This window comes from Helianthus annuus, chromosome 12 (genome assembly GCF_002127325.2).
Source record: "Helianthus annuus cultivar XRQ/B chromosome 12, HanXRQr2.0-SUNRISE, whole genome shotgun sequence".
NCBI lineage: Eukaryota > Viridiplantae > Streptophyta > Magnoliopsida > Asterales > Asteraceae > Helianthus > Helianthus annuus.
Window position 1 is genome coordinate 58,700,903 of NC_035444.2, and position 22,983 is coordinate 58,723,885.

At 38.5% G+C, this 22,983-nt stretch overlaps 2 protein-coding genes and 1 long non-coding RNA gene across 3 annotated transcripts; 1 reads left to right on the forward strand and 2 right to left on the reverse strand.

Moving 5' to 3' along the window:
- The first annotated feature begins 572 nt into the window (after positions 1-572).
- LOC118484716 lies at positions 573-1,903 on the forward strand. Its single transcript, XM_035980580.1, has 3 exons — positions 573-818; positions 893-1,228; positions 1,303-1,903. Exons 1-3 carry the CDS (start codon positions 644-646, stop codon positions 1,752-1,754), a joined length of 963 nt encoding a protein of 320 aa, XP_035836473.1. The 5' UTR covers positions 573-643; the 3' UTR covers positions 1,755-1,903.
- Positions 1,904-7,497: 5,594 nt separating this feature from the next.
- On the reverse strand, positions 7,498-8,697 carry LOC110892930 (uncharacterized mitochondrial protein AtMg00810-like). The gene has a single exon (XM_022140062.1). It carries the CDS (start codon positions 8,695-8,697, stop codon positions 7,498-7,500), a length of 1,200 nt encoding a protein of 399 aa, XP_021995754.1.
- A 12,092-nt stretch (positions 8,698-20,789) lies between these two features.
- Positions 20,790-22,489, reverse strand: LOC110896736. The gene is made up of 3 exons (XR_002568126.2): positions 22,166-22,489; positions 21,866-21,942; positions 20,790-20,982 (listed from the first exon to the last, which is right to left on the reverse strand). It is a non-coding gene; the product is annotated as an uncharacterized LOC110896736 (long non-coding RNA).
- Positions 22,490-22,983: the final 494 nt, after the last annotated feature.

Genomic DNA, 22,983 nt, shown 5'->3' on the forward strand with positions numbered 1-22,983 from the left:
GTGGGTGGTAGAGGGAAAAAGACAAACCCACATCAATATCAATGCCCTTTTGTCATATTTATTTCAAAAGAAAGAGAATCGGAGACTTGGTTGGTGAAAACACTTAATACCAACCACACTTCTGTACCAACCAGAAAACATTATGCTTGTACCTCAAAGTTTCTATCACAAGAAATGGTAGATCAGCTTGAAGAAAACCTAGACATCCCTGTGAGGGCAGTTCAAGAACAATTTCAAAGAAAGTATTCTGTGGGGATTTCTAGGATGAAAGCTTACAGAGCTAAGGTAATAGCCAAGAAAAATGTTGAAGGAGATCATGCAAGTCAATATTCTTTACTAAGGGACCATGCCAATGAATTAATAAGCAAAAACCCAGGTACCACTGTGAAGATAGAGCTTGAGTTGGGTAAAAATCCTAGTGACCAAGAAAGACAGTTTAGAAGAATCTATATATGTTTGGCAGCTTTAAAAGAGGGTTTTAAGGCACTTGGCAGGGATTTATTTTACTTAAAACTGTTCGTATTACTTTCAAGTTTATTGATTATGTTGGTTGTATGTTATGAAACAGGGAATACTGCAAGCAGTGACAAGGTTGTTTCCCTGTGCTGAGCACAGATATTGCCTTAGACACATCTATGAGAATATGAGGGGAACCTTTAAAGGAGATTTGTACAAAAACATGCTCTGGAAGTGTGCTACTGCTACTACTATTCCTGAATTTCAAACGGCCATGGATGAGTTGAAGGCCTTTAACAAGAAAGCACACTTGTGGTTGTCTAAGATCCCACCTTTACACCGGACAAGATCACACTTTTCTGGTATGTTACTTATTCATATATATTCTGGTATGTTATATTCAAGTATATTGAAGTAATTTTTTCGAATATAACAGGTAGGGCAGTGTCTGATGTTTTGTTAAACAATATGTGTGAGTGTTATAATGGCAAGGTGATTGAAGGCATGGACAGGCCCATAATATCTGCACTTGAGTACATCAGGGAATATCTTATGAGAAGGATTGTGACGGTTTTGAAAGTAATAGAAAAGTGTGATGGATTGCTAACACCAAGAGCCACAGAACTGTTAGAGGAGATCAAGAAAGATGCAAGTCACTATCATGTTCAGTGGAACGGAGGGGAGTATTATGAGGTTAGTGGGAAACCCAATCATGCTCGTGTGGTGAACTTGGATACAAGAACATGTAGTTGCAGGGGTTGGGAAATAACAGGTAAGAAACTGTTTGCTATAGTTTCATGGGTCAAACTATATGGTGTATGGTATAATGTATATGCCTTTTCACAGGGTTACCTTGCAGACATGTTGTGGCTGCACTTTGGTGTATGGCTGAAAATCGAGGAAGGGTTGGTGCTATAGAGAGTTGGGCTCATCCAGTGCACACAATGGAAAGATGGAGGCTGGTGTATTCTCACAAGATAAACCCATTGAATGGCAGGGCTTTGTGGACAAAAATTGAACTTCCGACAATTATCACACCGCCTAAGCATCATAATCAGGTGGGAAGACTGAAGAAGTTAAGGAAGAGGTCTGAGGCTGAAATTGAAGACATGACACAGTCTGGAAGTTTGACAAAAAAGCACACTCAAGGAGCATGTAACAAGTGTAAGCAGATAGGCCACAACTCCAGGACCTGCAAGGGGAAAAGTACGACAGCTGGAACAAGTGTCAAGGCTGGAAGTGGAACAAGTTCGAAGGCTGGCAAGGGTGTGAAGGCTGCAAAGGATGGAAAGGCTTGATAGACTAGGCTTTATGTTTGCAAGGTTACATGTTTTGGGTGTTTTTGAACATGTTTGCAAGGTTACACGTTATGTAATTTGAACATGTAATGGTCGTTATGTTTTGGTGGTATGGTTATGTATGCAAACTGATGCAGCATTATGTTTAGGATTATAACTCCTTATAACTGTAATTGTAATGCTTATTGATGTGGTTTATGGTATTTTCAAGTGGTCGTTATGTTTTGGTAATTGGTCGTTTAGTTTTGGTCATTGCACTTTGGTAATGAAGTTGGTCGTAATGTTTTTGACATTCGTCGTAATGTTTTCGACATTGGTTATGTATGTTTTCGACATGGTCGTAAAGTTTTCGACATTCATCATGTCCTTACATCAGTACATAATACCTTTGTATTTTATTAACACAAAAAAACAACATACATTACATAATGTCCTTACATCAGGATTAAAAACTACTGCACTTAAACAAACAACACATAACTATGAACAAGACCCAACTTAGAACCAAAATCTTCTTCAATTTTATAGCTTTTGCTTCACTTTCTTTAAGTTTGCCTTCAACAACTATGTTGGCCTGATTAAGCAACTTGTTAGATTCTTCCAATGCGTTCTTCTTCCTTAGCAAACCAGGTATGATATCGATGCATCTTTGACACCTTTCCTGATCGTACCAGCCAATAAATCGACAATTTCTCCCCTATATTACACACCATAACATGTATTAACGATCTACATCACAATCAATTCAAATCCAGAGTACTTACCGGTTCAAGGCATGCATAAAATCGACAACCAGGGTTCTTGCTAGTCCATGATGTTACGATCACAGCCTCTTTCCCACATTGGCAGATAACCATGCTTAATCGCCCAAGATCACATTCAGAAAACCCTAAAAGTTGAAGACTTTTTGCTGCACATTGGAAATTAGGGTTTGTGGGGGTTATAAAAGGGGGGAAATGAAGTGGTGGGATGGAAAAGACATAATTACCCTCATGTGCTTATCATGTGCCACAAATTAACTGAGTTTTTTAACCAGGTTGGGTGGAAAGGACAAAACTTGTAACAAAATACCTACTAAAGGACACTGCCTGTCAACATTTGAAAAAAAAGGATACCGCCTGTAAAGTACTATAAAGATAAAGGACAAAACTTATAATTTTTCCAAAAAAAAACTAGTTTTTTTTCATTTATAAGAGTCGTAAATGCTGTAAAAAGTGATATCATACTTATGTTATCAGCTTTTTACTACTGCTGTAAGAGGCCGAAAAACACCACTTCGATTTTTTTATGGCATTCTTTTCTAACATTTTAATTTAGGGGTGTAAAAAAAATGCGGGCAAAACTCGCACGGGAAGACCGAGTTCTCTAAGTTCTCACAACTCGGAAGGGTTTTCCCTTGATCTTAATCATATACATATATAGGGTTGGGTTCATATGTAAAAAATCCACTTGATTGTGAATACTAGAGAACTAATTCTAGCCCTTAATTATTAATACACAAGTGTAAAATCAATGGCCATTATTTGATGATGGAAATACACAAGTGTATTTTACAATATAATGATTTAAATCAATGGTCAAGATTTGCTCACTCAGTTCAGGGTCGGCCCTAAAGGTGGGCGGGGAGGACCACCGGCCAGGACCCGATATTTCGGAGGGCACGCTATTTCTAGAAAAAAACCCGATATGTATACGTAAAAATTTCCTTTTTAATAGGGTATACCTATACAAACACCAACATAGGCCCACGTGCAAAACTATTCTTATGCTTTAGATTAGTTATTAGCCAATTGGCATTAGGTTTAGACCTTTATTGAGCCAAATACCCAATTTCGTTAAGGCCTAAGGCCACGTTTTTTGGAACTCGAACAGGGTACATAAATTCTCAGGGCGGGCCCTGACTCAGTTCACAAATATACAGTTTAGACCTTTATTGAGCCCAATACCCAATTTCGTTAAGGCCTAAGGGCATGTTTTTTGGAACTCGAACAGGGTACATGAATTCTCAGGGCCCGCCCTGACCCAATTCACAAATATACTAGTGTTCACTCTAGAACTCCACCACACACACACACACACACACACATATATATATATAAAATATTGGGTCAAGTTATTCTACAAAGGCTTCTAATTGTAAGAAGTGTAAGAAATATTTATAGAGTGACAAGTGTCCAATAACATAAAATTAAGCCCACTACACCACCACCCAAAACCTAAACACCCACCTCCACCCCACCCCACCCACCACCACCCAAAGACCTAATCCCCCCAACCTCCCCACCACCCAAAAACCTAACCCCCCCGATCTATATATATATATATATATATATATATATATATATATATATATATATATACACACACCTCACCAAAAAAACCCCCAAAAAACCTAACCCCCCACACACCCACCCCCCAAAAACCTAAAAACAAAACCTAACCCCCCACCGCCCCACCCGCGCGGCAAAGAAAAACAAAAAAAAACTATACCTCATAAAAAAACCCCAAAACCTAACACTCCCCCCACCCCCAAAAACCTAAAAAAACCTAACCCCCCCCCCCCCACACACACACACACACCCCAAAAACCTAAAAAAAAAATCTAAAAAAAAAACTACACCCACCCACCCCCACCACCACCCAAAAACCTAAACCCCCACCACTCGGCAAATTTTTTTTTTTTTTTTTTTGGGGGGGGGTTAGATTTTTGGTGGTGGTCGATGTTTAAGGTTTTTTTTTTGTGTAGTGGGTTTTTTTAGGTTATTGAACACTTGTTAATTTATATATCCTTTTTACACTTTTTACAATTAGGATCCTTTTGTATTTGATCCTAATCCATATAATATGTGTCTTATATTCTTAGTGCCTTACGCCCTTTACCCATAAAAAGATTTTTGTTTCAAATATGTTAAGAATTATGTATTAAACTATTAGTTAAGACTTTTATTAATTTTTGGCCACTTTTGATTCACTACATATGTGATATATGTTGTGTCCGCTGTTTCTAAATAGGTTCGTGTTCATGTTTAAAAAAATTGACATGATTGGTTATAGTATTGTGTTCACGCCCAACAACACTGGTAATCGCGTTTCATCATGTCATGTCTGACCTTTTATGTCAGCCATACTAAAATTCGTGTAACTTTAATAAGAATAAACTCCTGGTATTACTACCTTAAGACTCTGTTCTCGAGTCTCATTTAACAAGGGGAGGTAAAAGAAGAGATGAAAATATAAAAAAACTATGTTCCCGAGTTTTTTTAGGGATAGGAGGGGAAGGAAAAGGAAGAAAATTTGTCCATATATTCATCCTCCCAAATTGGAGAAATTAGGAGAGAAAATATTATTAATTACTAAATTGCTCTCATATCTAATTAAAATGTTTTATGTTTAAAGGGTATAATGGTAAAATTGTTTCTTTCTTTTCTTTTTCTCTTAACTCGGAACACATAAAATGCTTGATTTCTTCTCTTTTCCTTCACTTTTCATTAAACTCGGGAATACGAAAAAAATCATATATCTTCTTTCCTCTCCCCCTATTAAATGAGACTCGGGAACATAGTGTATCATTTGCATTAAGGAAACTAGTGAAAGTTATTTAAACTTAAAAGGAGTGGTTTTGGACAGATGAGAAAGTTTGACGTTGTCATAAGTGGTGAGTGCAAACAAAGGCGGAAGGTGGTTGGCAGTGAGGCACGGGTGTCATGCGAGAAGTCATGATTTGTGTCTTGCAAACAAAGGTGGAAAGGTAGATGAAAGTGAGGCACACGTGTGACTTGTATGTTCTAGTAGGATTTTCTATATTTCTAAAAACATTTTTGTGAGGCACACGTGTGACTTGTATGTTCTAGTAGGATTTTCTATATTTCTAAAAATATTTTTTTTTCAACTTCTCATATATCATCTAGTAGGTTTGACAAACATTTTACTCTGCTTGATTATTTATTATTGTCAACATGAATGATGTATAATTAATGTTAAATATTTATATTCGAAGAGATGGTTATTATTTGAACATCCTCATGACAACTATTAGGGTTCTAGAAACGAAAAAACACACACACACTATAGTTATATTACAATTAAGGAAGAACTCGGTATGTATTTATTGTGAACTAATTATCTACATATATGTAACCGGGACACCTTAGCCAAGTTGTCCTTAAAACCAATATATTGTTAGACTTGTCACATTGAAAGAGGATTTCTTCATGTAACGAGCCTTCAACGTGAGATAGGTATTTGTTTTTAAAGAGATAAAGTGTGAGTAACAACATGGTCGATGTTCTAACCTTTTTCCCTCATGATTTCCAGGTTTTTATACTGTTTTTCAAGGCACGACATGTTTCTTGGACCTGCGAAATAACCGCAAGTGGCCTATAATTGGTGTCCACGTTGGTGGGTTCTATTTGGCCATGTGTCCCATAGTCTCAGTGTGCCTCATAGACTGGTGTATGGTGGGTCGGATTCGAACATGGTATTCCTAATCGTTTGGGACTATATCCCTTCATTAGATACAATCAACGGACTCTCACCGAGTGTTTAGAATGTAAACAAATAAATAAACAAGACATGTATTAATGTATTTGTTTGTTTATTCATCTTGTGTTTGTCTTGCACAAACTTGTCCCAACTATTCATGTATTATTTGAGAAACCTATAGTTCATTTACGGCCTTTAATAAAGCAGACATTTATTTATTATTAAATGTATGATGCCATGATATAAAACGAACAAATATAATAATTAAATAATGTTGGTATGCATTTTTTTTAATAACATAAGATGGTAACAACTCATGAATAATAGTGATTGATGTCAGCGGAGATGTCGTTTTGCAAATTTTGTCACTAAACCCCAACAATGTTGGTTGGAAATTTCATACATGAGTACAATTCACATGTTCCTGCCTCTTTAGCTGGATACCAGGTAATGTGAGTTGATTCATTTATTATTGTGGTCACGTTTTACTCTTTTTAAAATTAATGGACCCATCAATATCTTAAGGCCAGTTACCACTTTAAACAAATTAGGCTTAGTCAGTGGATTGGGAATCTCTATAGAAATGAAGTCATCAATTTCACAGGTTTCACGAATCTTGTCATTAGGAGCGACCCATAACAATACATGACAATGAGGAAGAAATCACATCTCAAACTCGATCGCGTAAAGATCTAAAATCCGATCTTTAATTAATCAAAAGTTTCTCAAAAAATCTAGAATAACGAAGAAATCATATCGTACTGGCAATAACACTACCAAACATTCGTGAATTCCTAAGAAATTTTAGTAGTTGTGAACTTCTATAATTCCTTGATCTATTACAAAGGCAATATTCAAATATATAATACAACAGAAAGGATAAATACAGAAAGGAAATTATACACATTAAATTACAATGAATACAAAATGATCCACTAATTATGCCAAGCATAATTATCGGCTAACACGCCCCCGCAGTTTGAGCCGTAGGAAGACGAAGGCATAAACTGGATCGAAAACGCTGAAATAGGTGCTTCGGTAGGCCTTTAGTGAAGATATCCGCGTATTGATAGTCAGCTGGGACGTGTAGAACTTTGATGGAGCCAAGGCGAACTTTTTCTCGGACAAAATGAACATCCAGTTCAATGTGTTTGGTGCGCTGGTGTTGAACTGGATTCTCAGCAAGATAAACGGCCGAGATGTTGTCGCAGTAAACGATTGTGGCGTGGCGTATGGGAACCTTTAACTCGAGCAACAGATTTCAAACCCAACTGATTTCAGCGACGGTATTTGCCACGCCACGATATTCAGCCTCTGCACTTGATCTGGAAATGGTGGGTTGGCGCTTAGAAGACCAGGAGATCAAGTTGGATCCCAAATAAACACAGTAGCCGGAGGTGGATCTGCGAGAGTCGGGGCAGCCTCCCCAGTCGGCGTCTGAGTAAGCAGTCAACGTAGTAGATTTAGATGGTGAAATTAATAGACCTTGGTTGATGGTGCCTTTGATGTAACGAAGGATCCGTTTGAGGAACTGAAAGTGAGGTTCCCGAGGAGCGTGCATAAACAGACAGACCTGTTGAACAGCATAGGCAATGTCTGGTCTGGTAATAGTTAGATACTGAAGTGCTCCGGCTAAGCTCCTATATAATGAACCATCAGGGAAAGAGGCGCCACTATCAGCGCTGAGTTTAGAACCAACTTCGACAGGAGTACTAACGTGGTTGCAGTTTGACATATTCGCTCGAGACAAGATATCAGCTGCATAAGTGGATTGTGACAAAAATAACCCGTTATGCTGTTTTGTGACAGCAATGCCCAAAAAATGATGTAAACTCCCCAAATCGGTCATTTTAAATTCAGCTGTGAGAGACCGTATGATACGCTGTAGCAGGTCATTACTAGAAGCAGTTAAAATGATATCATCCACGTACAGTAAGAGATAAGCCAAGTGATTTCCATGGTGATATATAAAGAGAGAAGTGTCGCACACATTGCTAGTAAAGCCACATTTGAATAAATAACCTGCAAAACGTTGATACCACGCCCTGGGGGCTTGTTTTAGACCATATAAAGATTTATTTAGTTTGCATACATGTTTCGGGTGAGTAGAAGATGTGAAGCCTGGTGGTTGAAACATGTAGACAGTTTCTTTTAAATGACCGTTTAAAAATGCATTTTTAACATCCAATTGGTGTGTAGACCAACCGCGTGAGACAGCCAGGCTAAGGACGGTGCGAATGGTGGTAGGTTTTACTACAGGGCTAAAGGTCTCATCACAGTCGACACCCACAGTTTGGCTTTTGCCATTAACAACCAAACGTGCCTTATGTCGCTCCAAAGAGCCGTCAGCATGAAATTTGTGTTTAAAGAGCCACATGCATCGGATCACAGGTGTATCGGGTGGTCGGGGGACAAGTTCCCACGTGTTGTTGGCCAATAGAGCTTTATATTCGTCAGTCATGGCAACTTTCCAGTTTGGGTCGGTGAGGGCGGTGAGATGGGATTTTGGTAAGGGGGAGATGGTGGGTGTGGTTTGAGTGTGTAAAGTGTAGGGGAGTTTAGGTTTGAAGATTCCCGAGCGGGCGCGAGTTTGCATTGGATGAGAAGATTGGGTGGTGGAGTCGGTTTGTGGTGGGAGAGGGGTCGGCACAAAGTTGGAGGTAGGTTGTGGTTGGACCGGGTCAACAGTGGAAGGGTGATCATGTGATGGGCCAGGTGGGCTTGTGGGGGGGGGGGAATGAGTGGTTAGTCGGTCCAGTAGATGTGGGAGAGGTTGGGCCTTGGTTTGGGCTATGAGGTGAAGGAGGTGAGATGGGGGAATGTGGGGCAAGGGGTGATTGAGGTGCGTGGTTGGTTGGGGAGTTGGATGGGTTTGAGAAATAAGTGTTATCGAATAGTAGAGGGTTTGGGTCAAGAAAGGTGTGAGACGGGGGAGGGATAGATGGTTTGGCACATGGGAAGACTTCTTCGTCAAAAGTGACATGGCGTGAAAAGATAGTCTTGCCGGAGGCGAGATCAAGACAACGGTAGCCTCGAAAGTTTGCGGGGTACCCTAAAAATAAACAAGGAAGAGACCGATGGGAGAGTTTATTGGGTCGGGTGGAAGATGTGTTGGGATAACAGATACAACCGAAAACACGAAGATGGTCATAGGAGGGTTCCCGTAGGTAAAGAAGGGACATTGGCGTGCGATTTTGGTGAAGCTTGGTGGGAAGGATGTTATGAAGATAAGAGGCGGTGTGAAGTGCCTCGACCCAATAGTTTGATGGGAGAGAGGCGTGGGTGAGCAAAGTGAACATAATTTCATTTAAGCGACGAATCATTCGTTCAGCTTTGCCGTTTTGTTGGGATGTGTGTGGGCACAAAAAACGTAGTTGAATGCCATTTGTAGCAGTAAAAGTTTGAAGGTTATGGTTGTCAAATTCGCCTCCCATGTCACATTGGATAGCTTGAATTGGTAAGCGAAATTGGGTGGTTACAAATTTATGAAAGTGAGTAATTTTTGAAAAAGTTTTGGACTTGAATTTAAGTGGGTAAGCCCACGTGTATTGAGTAAAATCATCAATAATTATCAAATAATATTTGTATCCTGCATGGCTTAAGACGGGTGAGGTCCACAAATCACAATGCAATAAGGAAAAAGGACATAAAGTATGTGAAACAGAATCAGAAAATGGAAAACGTTTATGCTTGGACAACTGGCAAGCATGACAAAGAGACGACGTTTTATTTTTATTACAAGAAATAAATTGATGTGAACGAAGAAATTCCATCACTGGTTGACCTGGATGACCAAGCCGATGGTGCCAAAAAGGAGAGTCTTGTGTGGAAGCAAAGCAAGTAGTAGCGGAAGCATTTGGTGTAAGTGGGTACAAATCACCCGAACTGTTGTGACGACTCAGGATCGTGCCATCCTTGAAATCCTTCACAGAAAATCCAAATGGGTCAAATTCAATGGAAGTATAATTATCAATATTGAATTGGCGGACAGATATAAGGTTTTTAACAATGTTGGGGTTAAAAAGGATATTTTTAAGGTATAGGGGCTTGGAGGCAAAATTAAGGGTTGAATTTCCCGAGCCCAAAACTGGAAGTTTGTTACCATTACCAACAATTATTGACGCTATTGGTGCAAACGTAGAAAAATTGTCAATATTATTTTTATCTAAGGATATATGTGAGGATGCACCTGTATCGAAATTCCACTGATCATCACCATTGCTTGAATCTACAGAAAGAGCATGAACGGCGTCAGCAAGCTGTGTCGGCTCCAAAGGGTCTACCTCCGCCAGATTTGCCTGTGCGGATCTTTGAGTGGAACGGTGGTTAGACGAGGGATGAGATTGCCATGGTTGGGACCAACTTTGGGTAGGATATGGACACGGTGGAGGGGTCCAATACGGTGGGGCCCAAAAGGGTGGGTAATACGGTTGTTGGGAAGGTTGATTCGGGTAGGGTGGGGGTGGTTGAAAGGTACGGTTATAGGAGTTTGGTGGTGGGGCAGATTGGTTTCGGTTGTAGTTGGTGTTGTTTGGGCCACATTGTTGAAGCGGTTGGTATTGTAGTTGGGCCGGTTGTTGTTACGTCTAGAAGGTGGGCCGCAGGTGGAATATGAGTTTTGTTGGGGTGGGTTTCGGTGGGTTTGGGTTTGGTCAGTAGGTGAGGAGGGTTGGCGATTGGAGTTGTTTGAGGGAGGAATGGCAGCAGCAAGGGCATGGTTATTAGTGACCGCATCCCGTGTTTTTAGACGTCCGGCTTCGGAAAGAAGTTGCTCTATGGCATCCTCCCATGGGGGTAGAGAGTTGTTTAGGATCGAGGCGATAGTGTCGTACTCTCGAGGTAGACCTTTGACAAGGTGAAGGACGCGTTGCTGGTCGTTCATGGTGAAGTCTAAGGCATGAAGTTGATCTGTCAACTCTCGGACTTTCTGGCAATAAGCTTCAAGACTGGGCATAGAAGCAAGGGTAAGGTTTGCTAACTCATGTTGGAGGGCTTGAGAACGGGGACCTTTGTTGTTCACAAAGAGCCGCTTAACCCGTTGCCAAGCCTCAAAGGCGGTAGATTCATCGGCTAACACGCGGATGACAAGATCATCTGATAAAGTCCCGTAGATCCATTGTAGGACAATGGAATCAATGTTGTCCCAAGACGAGAATTCGGGAGAGTCTTTGTCCGGTGGCGGCGAACCGTCGATGTGGGATAAGACATTATATCCTTTCGCATGAAGCGTAAAGAATTTGACCCAGTTAGCGTACGAGACTTTTGTACCATCCAGAACACGGACCTTGTGTTGGATATTGCTAACTGTGTAAACGGGATGAAGCGGTTTCGTGGGTGTATCGGTAGGAGCCGAAGGCTGGGTTTCGTGGGTAGGAGCCGAAGGCTGGGTTTCGTCGGTCATGAATGGAACAGTTGCAAGAAAGAATTGGAAAAAAAGGGGGGATAGGAAGGAGCTGATCGAGATCAGCAAAAATATGGATGGCGGCTGGTTTTAGGTTCGAAAACCTAGACCTAGGAATGATACCATGTGAACTTCTATAATTCCTTGATCTATTACAAAGGCAATATTCAAATATATAATACAACAGAAAGGATAAATACGGAAAGGAAATTATACACATTAAATTACAATGAATACAAAATGATCCACTAATTATGCCAAGCATAATTATCGGCTAACAGTAGTGACTTAACTTTCATTTCAAAAACCCTTATGGCCGATCTTGAACTTTCAAACTGGGAAATTGCTGCATATATACCTCGGAATTTTCGGCTACTGCACATTGCAAGTAAATGTAACGAAATACTGTGGAACCCTACAGATAGCCAAAGCATCTTCGTAACGCTTGTACATGTACCAAGGCCCACCTACAAAAGAAGATGGTAGAAACGTTCCTTTACCAACCTCGCGCCCTTCAATGCCACCATGCTCAATAGCATCGTGAATCCCTTGCAAGAACTCATAGCATAGTACATTTTGATTTTGCCTTACATATTCTAGTCGACTCTTATCTATGCAGACATAAGTGTCTACAATATATTGCTGGAAAAGTCGGCCTCCACGCAAAATTAAAGTGTACAGATTTGCACAGTCATGTAATACATAGCTATGATGTTGGATCAGTTCTGTTTAAACATAATGGAAAACATGAATAATACCTGTTACAGCAGACAGGCCAGCAGAGAATCCAGTCAGAGATGCAGCCATTGAGTTCGACATGATTGTCAGGATGATCTGGTTCCTCCTTAGGGTGTAAGTTAATGATGGTGTTGAAACCGAAAGTAGGGTAGTTTCGGTTATGGGGAGAGAGACGAAATATTAATGTTATCAGGGTTTTTGATTGTGTAATGTGTGTAACCCTTTAACTCTCTAATAAGCCCCTTATTTATACACCCAAGAGGAAACCCAATTAGTTAATAAGGGTAATATGGTCCATCAACAATTACCAACTAATTATTAATAGGTTATTAATATAATTTGATCTAATATAATATAAATGATTATAAAGGCTACAAGATTAAATATTATATTAATAATATATTTAATCTCACATTCTCCCACTTAGCCGAGTAATCATTTATCATGAGTATTAGGTAAGCCTGGCCAGGAGTTAACACTCATTTTAGCTTTAAACTAAGAACTATAGCAGAGAAATACAGCCGTTGAATCATCATTCGACTCAGGACCCCCATTAATCATACTATAGCCTCAATTTAAAACCTAATAGTTACGATCAAAATATGTATAAGCCCTTTAGTGTTTGATTTATATTTATATTTGTCTATATGTCATTACACCGGCAGAACATATGTTAGAGACATACAAAATCAAACTGAGGAAATTTTAGTTAAAACATAAGCTAGTACAATATGCCATTAAATAAGGTCTTTAGTAAGTCCCATATTCGATACATGTTCTTCGAAAACTTTAGGTGGGAGACCTTTAGTCATCGGATCCGCTAGCATATCTTTAGTACTAATATACTCAATACAAAGATTATTTTCCTCAACTCGTTCACGTACGAACAAATATTTTGTATCGAGATATAAACCAGCTCCAGTCGAACTGTTACTGTTCGAGAAACTAACGGCAGCTGAGTTATCACAGTAAAGCTTCAATGGTCTAGAAATGGAATTAACGATTTTGAGTCCAGTGATCAGATTTCTAAGCAACATTCCATGACAGGTTGCGTTGTAAACAGCAATGTATTCTGCCATCATTGTGGAAGTTGTAGTTAACTGTTGTTTATGACTCTTCCATGAAATAGGTCCGCCTGCTAACATAAAGATATAGCCCGAAGTGGATTTCTTGTCATCTTTGCATTTGGCAAAGTCAGAATCAGAATAACCTACCACTTCTAAGTGATCACTTCTTCTATAAGTCAGTTTATAGTCTTTCGTCCCTTGCAGATATCTAAGGACCTTCTTAGCTGCTTTCCAGTGATCTAGGCCAGGATTAGTCTGATAACGGCCTAGCATTCCAGCAATATAAACGATATCTGGGCGAGTACAGACTTGAGCATACATCAGGCTCCCGACTACTGACGCGTAAGGTATCTGAATCATTTGCTCCTTTTCAACCTCTGTTGTCGGACACTGGAATGAACCGAAAACATCTCCCTTAACTACTGGAGCGACGGAGGGTTTGCACTGTCGCATGTTGTAACGTGTAAGGACACGATCTATGTAAGTCTTTTGAGACAATCCTAAGATCCCTTTGTGTCTATCTCGGTGAATTTCGATGCCAATGACGTAATAAGCATCTCCGAGATCCTTCATGTCGAAGTTATGCGAGAGTAACCGGTTCGACTCATGCAACATGTCTAAACTATTACTTGCCAATAGAATATCATCTACATAAAGGACAAGTATAGTAAAGTTACTCCCACTCATCTTGAGGTAGGTGCATTGATCCACTTGATTCTTCATAAAACCTTGCCTCTTCATGACTTCATCAAACTTGAGGTTCCATTGACGTGATGCTTGTTTTAACCCATAAATGGATTTCTTCAACTTACAGACTAGATGCTCCTGACCTTCAGGTTGTTTCATGTAAACATCTTCGTCTAAGTCTCCGTTAAGGAAAGCAGTTTTGACGTCCATCTGATGTAGCTCTAAATCAAAATGAGCTACTAGGGCCATAACGATCCTTAATGAATCTTTACGAGAGGCAGATGAAAACGTCTCTTGATAATCAATTCCCTCTTTCTGAGTGTAGCCCTTTGCAACCAATCTCGCTTTATAGCGTTCAACGTTCCCATTCGGATCCAGTTTCGTTTTGAACACCCATTTACAACCTACAGGTTTGACACCGTTGGGTAATTCTACCAAATCCCAAACGTCATTTTTCTTCATGGATTCAAGCTCATCAATCATTGCTTTGTTCCATTCAGAAGACTGATCACTGCTAATGGCTTCATTATAAGAGATAGGATCATTGAGCTTTCCAGCATCCATTTCAGTCAGGTAGGTAACATAGTCATCCCAATTAGTAGGCCGTTTCTGCCTAGATGACCTCCTGAGCTGATTTTCGGGTTCAGCGTTGTCTTGGTTTTGAGCGTTTGATGTGCCTTCGTTATGAGGTATGATGGGTTCTGGTTGTGGAGATGGAGTTTGTGCAGTGGCTTCAGGTGCAGTTGCATGGGGTACAAGAGGAGTAAACGGAGTAATGGTAAGCGACGAGTCTCTCCCCCCCGCGTCTTGTACTTCTTGCAATTCTTCGTAAGGGTTGGTACTGCTCCCACTGACCTTGAAATCCTCCAGGAACGCAGCACGCTTGGTTTCAATAATACGGGTGACATGGGAAGGACAATAGAAACGATAACCCTTTGAATGATCAGGATACCCGATAAAGAAGCAGGTAACTGTTTTAGGGTCAAGTTTCCTTAGGAAAGGATTATAGAGTTTTGCTTCAGCAATGCAGCCCCATACTTTCATATATTTAAGACTCGGTTTCCTTCCTGTCCAAAGTTCATAAGGAGTTTTAGGGACAGACTTAGAAGGAACTCTATTGAGTATATGAACAGCTGCTTTTAACGCTTCAGTCCAGAGGAATAAGGGTAAATTAGTGTTGGCTAACATACTGCGCTCCATGTTCATAAGGGTACGATTTCTTCGTTCAGCGACACCATTCTGCTGAGGTGTACCAGGCATGGTGTATTGGTTCACAATCCCCTGGCCCTTACAAAACTCATAAAATGGACCAGGAGCTTGACCCACATCAGTATGTCTTCCATAATATTCGCCGCCTCTGTCTGATCTCACAACTTTAATCTGACGATCTAATTGCTTTTCAACTTCAGCTTTATAATCTTTAAAGGTTGTAAGAGATTCAGACTTTTCCTTAATAAGATACAAGTACATGTAACGAGATTAATCATCAATGAAAGTGATAAATGAAGTATGTCCTGTGATGCCAGCGATTTGATAGGGACCACTAATGTCAGTGTGAATGAGTTCTAATAAATTAGAGCTCCTAGTGGCACCTTTCTTATTCGCTGATGTCATTTTGCCTTTAAGACATTTGACACATGTTCCAAAATCAGTGAAATCGAGAGGAGGTAAGACTTCATCCTTTACGAGACGATTTAATCGTTCTCTTGAGATGTGGCCTAAACGTTGATGCCACAACATAGATGAAGTCTCTAAGTCTCGAATTTGTTTCTTTTCCATCTTTGTGAGTGATTCATTAATATTATATGACAACAAAGATTTGGAAAAATTATCATCTGGTCCTGATACAAGGTTCTGAGTTACCTCAGGAACATATAAGGTATCATAAAGTTTAATACATAAACCAGTTTTCAAAAATAATTGTAATGTTCCTATGGCCTTCACTTCTAATTCCCGATCATCCCCAACTTTAAGTGTTCTTTGGTTTCTTCCCAGCTTCCGGATTGTAAGGAATCCCTGAAGTGAATTTGTAACATGAACCATAGAACCAGAATCAAACCACCAAGAATTAGCAGGAACATTTAAATTAAAGGACTCAAGTATCATGAAAAAATCGTTACCTTTCTTAGCCAGCCACTCCTTGAAGTCAGGGCATTCCTTTTGCTTATGTCCTGTCTTCTTACAGAACTTGCAATAGGGTTTGCCTAAGGAGTTCTTAGAGCTGGAAGGTGTACTTGTATTAGGATTTGGATTTGGCTTTTGAACCTTAGAAGCATCCTTTCTTTGATAAGAGTTCTTCCTTTTCTTTGAGTTGGAGGTGGTGAAGTTTGCAACATCAGTAGTGCGATCCATCTTCATACGCTCTTCCTCCTGCACGCACATAGCGATCAGCTCACTCATCGTCCATTTGTCCTTCTGAGTGTTGTAATTGATCTTGAATGCTTCATAGGACGAAGGAAGCGAAGTGATGATGAAGTGAACAAGAAAACCATCACTGATTTCCATCTCTAGGCCCTTCAGCTTATTGGCCATGTCATGCATCATCATGATGTGCTCGCGAATGCCGCTCCTCCCATCATACTTAGTTGTCACCAGCTTGAGGATAAGAGTCCTAGCGTGTGCTTTGATGTTCCCTTGAATTGATTCTCCACAGAAGCCAAATAGGTTTTAGCATCTTTAGAATCAGGAATGGCCCCTCTGATTGAGTTATGAATGGACTGCTTCATGAACATGAGAGACATGCGGTTACACCTAGTCCATTTATCATGGACTATCTGCTTAGCAGCAGTACTTGTAGCGGTAAGGTCCGCTGGCTTAGTCTCTCTTAAAGCATAATCAAAGTCTAGCAATCCTAGTGTAAGCATGAGGGCATCCTTCCATTCAGCAAAGTTATCACCAGTCAAAGGTGGAATCCCGCAATTGGGTGCTGATAGTGGAAATAAGATGAGCAAGTTATGATACAAAAGAAGAAGTCCTAATGTGATCTAATGGGCATGTGATACTAAGGCAGGCATAAATAATGACCATTTTAATTATGAAGCTGTGATAATGTCTATTACTAACATCAAAATAATAGACTTAGTAAAAATTCTACTTAAACGAAGACAAATCAGCTTTGGCCAGAAGTGTAATCATTTAAGCATGTGTGCAAAGTAATCGTGACAAATCAGCTTTGGCCAGAAATGAGACAATCACTTTAGTTATGCACTTGTCAAGCATGCTAAACATAAATGAATTAAATCAGCTTTGGCCAGAATTAAGACATTTCACGTTTGTAATGCATACTCAACATAGCTTTCATAATACTTGAACAATAAATAGATGTATTAAATCAGCTTTGGCCAGAATTAATACATCAGAAGCTCATTCAAGTAAAGCTATATTGGTTTTGTAAAAATTATCTGATTCTGATTAATTAATTAGGTGTTAACAAAACCAAGTATTTAATAGCAAACCACCTGTTAGCGCGGATCGAATGAGGTCTCGAGTGAGGTCTCGAGTCATGGTCTCGAGTTAGGTTTCGACTAAGTTTTGAGATCTCGAGTTAGTTATGAGGTCTCGAGTCGCAACCTTAGTCTCGAGTTGTAGCCTTATGGTCTCGAGTCGGAACCTTATGGTCTCGAGTTATGACCTTATGGTCTCGAGTAGCAACCTTGGTCTCGAGTAGCAACCTTGGTCTCGAGTAGCAACCTTATGGTCTCGAGTAGCAACCTTATGGTCTCAAGTAGCAACCTTGGTCTCGAGTTGTACAGATTTGAGAGCCCTTGTGATTTTGAGTCGAGACCTTGTGGTCTCGAGTCGAGACCTTGTGGTCTCGAGTCGAGATCTGATGGTCTCGATTCGCAGTCTGATGATCTCGAATCCCTGTTAACAGCTGTTTTGTGATGATAACTGAAAACTCGAAATTTTAGGGATTGTGGGATAGTGTTTCCTGTTTTATTGCTGATCTAAATTATCAAAAGATTTCGTAATAATAACTGATTATCTCTTTAACAGTTTTCGAAATTTTTAATAGATAGAATTTAGATCAAAGACAGTAAAACACCCATTAATCCGGATTATATTCCAAAACTTAATGAATTTTTCGAGTTTTCTTAGAACAACATGATGAACCCTAAAAAATAAAATCCTAATTCTGGGTTCCGAAATCTAGATTTTAAGATTTTGTTAACAGATTTCGGATACTAGGTTACCCATTAAGATTTCGAGTCAATTTATCAATCAATTATTTTCCGAAAACAGAGATTTCGGTAACAAGACTCGAAACAGCCGTGATTTTTATGAACTTTCAAAATTCCGTTTTCCAAATTTTTGATCCCAGAATAATGGATACAAAACCAGAACTGATTTATCAACATATGCTCTGATACCACATGTTGGATCAGTTCTGTTTAAACATAATGGAAAACATGAATAATACCTGTTACAGCAGACAGGCCAGCAGAGAATCCAGTCAGAGATGCAGCCATTGAGTTCGACATGATTGTCAGGATGATCTGGTTCCTCCTTAGGGTGTAAGTTAATGATGGTGATGAAACCGAAAGTAGGGTAGTTTCAGTTATGGGGAGAGAGACGAAATATTGATGTTATGAGGGTTTTTGATTGTGTAATGTGTGTAACCCTTTAACTCTCTAATAAGCCCCTTATTTATACACCCAAGAGGAAACCCAATTAGTTAATAAGGGTAATATGGTCCATCAACAATTACCAACTAATTATTAATAGGTTATTAATATATTTTGATCTAATATAATATAAATGATTATAAAGGCTACAAGATTAAATATTATATTAATAATATATTTAATCTCACATATAATACTTGTTAACCATCATCTTTTTCCATGAACCATTCGTAGTGCGAAGTAGCAAACTAGGTGACCAATCTTATCTTTATCATCAAAGGGAATAAACAATGGATACTATAAAGTCATATATAATGAATGCAACCTGCTGATACACTTTGGAATATCGTCCCTCTCACGGATTATAACATCAAATCTGCCACAAATAGGATCCACACCAATGACAATCGCACCGATACAATCATCAGAAGGCCTCTCATAACAACGTTCAAACTAATTACCATAAAGGTAAACACTAAAGACGGAGCGCCAATATATTAACATAGATCTCTGGCTGTCCTGAAATGCTTGACCAATATGCATTGCAACTCTCAATAAAACCTACAGGTCTCAACTCATAAAAAAGACTCACTCTTAGGGCTGGCATATCAGGTTAACCTGATCTGTTAAGACCCGAACACGATAAGACACACGAACCCGAAACAGGTAAACACGAACACGACACGAAATGTTATCGTGTCAGATTTTCCAAAAAGAACTGATAATAAGTAGATTACATGAAACGACATGTTAAGACATGAAAAAATTACCAGCGTATTATATGATTTGTTAAGACACATTTGATATTTAGCCATTAAGGAACCTGCTTAATGAAACAAAAGTCGCCTAAGGTTTACAAAAGTCTTAAATGATCCATAAATACATAATAATGTCATAATCCTTATCAAACTTAAAACTAAAAGTCAAATCATAACATCCAAATAATTTGAAGTTTCAAGTGCGGGATATTCATACTCATTGGCTTTCCAAAAATCCAACACATCAAGTTCTGAGTTCCTATCAACTCTTGACTCCTCCCAATACAATTGCAATTCAGACTTTTTGTTTTTTTATTATAAATATGATTCGTTATACCGATATTATACAAATGAATTAACATAAACCATTTAAAAAAACACATTAACATGGTAAATCGTAAAATCGATGATAATGTTGATCGATTATGAACTTATACTTTATATGAAATAAGATGAAAGATATCGAATTGATGACGGCTGATGCTAAATGAGTGAAATCGTGCGACGATGACAAGCTTGGAGAGTTGGTAACTAAAATTGAAGCAACATTAATTTAAAAATTATATATATAGTAGAGTTACAAATTGAAGCAACACTAAAATTACAAAATTCATAGGTAACTCATGTTGTGAGTTTAATATTCTTATCATAGTTGTGAATTTTTAATATGCCATTAATTTTTTTTTACAAAACATAATAGTAAAGAAAACTTTTGAATATACCATATTCAAATATATAGATAGGATTTTGTGATGATACAAAATAGTAACACAATTTTTATTTTTTTTAAATGTAATTTAATCTACACCATGAAAGTATGAGTTTTGTTATAAAAGGGAGTAATGATGTCAACCCACATAGATTCTTAACTAGAATAAGCAATTCAGGAAATTGGTAACTAGTCAAAACAATATGTGTCATACTGTCATGTTAACCCACCGAAGCTTTCTTGTCTATTATTTATTTTTTTTACATATATTTAATATGAATTATATGTTACAACAAACTATGAGTCATAACTTAACATTATGATGTTTATTTAAAAATGTATTTATAGTAGATTAATTGGATTTCTTAAAAAGCTAAATAATTCAATAATATACATCATGACAAGCTATAGCCTATGACTAAGTTTAAATGAGTATTGATTAACTCGTGCTAATACTCGCGAATTTCGCGATTTTAAAAAAATAATATGTGTTTGAGGTATTGACAAAGAATATTATGCTTTTATGACAAACTAGAATCAATAATAAGTTAACTGGCATAGAAAGTCTTTAGTATTAAAGTAGATGCCGCAAATTATTGGTTAAGATAGTGCCAAATTTAAAATTTAAAACAGGTCTTCAACATGTCATGTTTATATAAATTAAGGACGAAAGTGCACTCTCCTCTATTAAACCAAGTTCCAAAAGCATCTCCATCTTCTTTTCTTCATGTTCCATGAAAAGTGCAGCCCATTTGAATACTCTAAAAAAGTATATGATAATTTAAACACGGAAACTCATAAATAGGATGTGTCGCAATTGTGTAACTTGGAAAGTAACAGGTTAAATTATGTAACCTACCAAGAACAATAGACGAGTTAAAAGTAACCCATACACACCAACCTTAAAGAGTTGCATAAAAATAGACATAAATTAAGCGGGTCAGATTTAAAAAGAAATGATAAAAGCGAGCATATCTAAAAGCCGTCGAAAGTTAGATGATGGTCCAAAAGTTTGTTTTCCATACATACAACACCCCCCCCCCCCCCCCGCCCAATTGTTTTGTTCAAAGATATCGTTATATTAACATGCTAATATGTTTTTCCAATTTGTAGGCTAGATAATGTCTACAAGTGTAATCAGAATCTAACGCTCACCACTAAACCTTCCAAAGAAAACCTTCTATTAGTATATAACTATAAGATTCAGTCAAATAACATTTGTAAGAAACAAAAAAAAAAAAAAAAAAAAACATAAAGCAGGAAAAATACCTTAACTCTTGAATGTCAAATATTAATAAGAATGGATTCTTAATGTGCTTCTCAACCTTTATCTTCGCACAAATTATCTTAACTATTTGTTACAACCTCTTGATTAAAATAACTAATAACATAGCTAAACTTATTTGATTTATGATGTGGTATTGTTACCATTCTTGATGTATAGCAGGTACAACAACTATAATATTGTAGATTATACGTCTCACCTTGCAGCAAACCATCTGATGTAATTGTTCCAGGTTTTTGTAAATGTTCTTTTGATAAATATTAATAAGGGTTTATTCTTATTTTCTTAGGCGATGTGTTCATCGCACTAATTAACACCTCAATCAAACAAACAAACTGAGTGACTAACTTAACTGTTACCTCCATTCAATCATTGGTCTGAGATTTTGTCAACGGTAGTGTTCGGCGGAAATCTATTTGTAAGGAAATGATGTAACCTGAAACCGAACGAAAGAAGAATATGAGTAGGGGTTTGCTCTTAAAACGATAACAAAATTGCAGATTATAATTCAAGGGAGAATTTGGTACTATTGTGCTACTTTAGGTGTGTCTCTCCCTAAATTTCAGGGGTTTCTAGATTTGCTTTAACCTCAAGGTGCGTAATATATGGGTTACACAAACAACACACATCAATGTGAGCATGTCAATTTAAATGTGTACCTGTTGAAGCATAATGAAGGGTAAATTATTGGAATTTGATTGTGGCTCTAATTTGCTTAGTTACTCAAAACTAATAAGCTGACATCAGGACGAATAATCACCTCTTCTGACTTCTCTTCCTTGGTAGTATTCGAATAAGCACCTCTTATAAGATTAGTAGGTATGAGGGCCGGCTGAGGCCCGGCTAGGACCGGCGCTGGTCCCCCACACCGCCCTCTGGGCTCGGCTCGGCAAGACCGACTCCCCACAGCCGGATACGCCGGTCCTCCTTTCTCTCACAATAACCTATACATACATACATATATATACATAAAGGGGCTCATCCCCCACCCCCTTAGGTCCATCCCCTCCAAGCCGAGCCTACGTGGCGCTGACGTGACGGCTTATCCCCTTGGGGATGAGGCTCTCCATGCCCACTAGCCTAAAGGGCAAACTGCATGATTAGTGGTATTCACACACCATTAAATGACCACTGACTTAGTAAGACCCACAAATTCTTTCTTTCAAATATTTCACAAGTATGGGGTATAACTGCAAACTAACTTTGAAGTTGAATAACTGAGATACCCTTCTTTATTGCAGCCCCAAGTCAAAACCTCACCCAAATAAGAAAGTGCACAACAGGTGGTTTTGATTCTCCTTGGAATTGACCTACTGCTAGTTTTTCAAAGGTGTCACGTGCTTCATTATCGAGTATTTCTTCACATTCACCAATTGATTTTCAATTGGGCATAGAAGAATCACTTGATGTTCTGATGAAATTACAACAATAAAGGAAATATATGAGCAATATGAAATAGTAAAATTAGTAAGAGTTA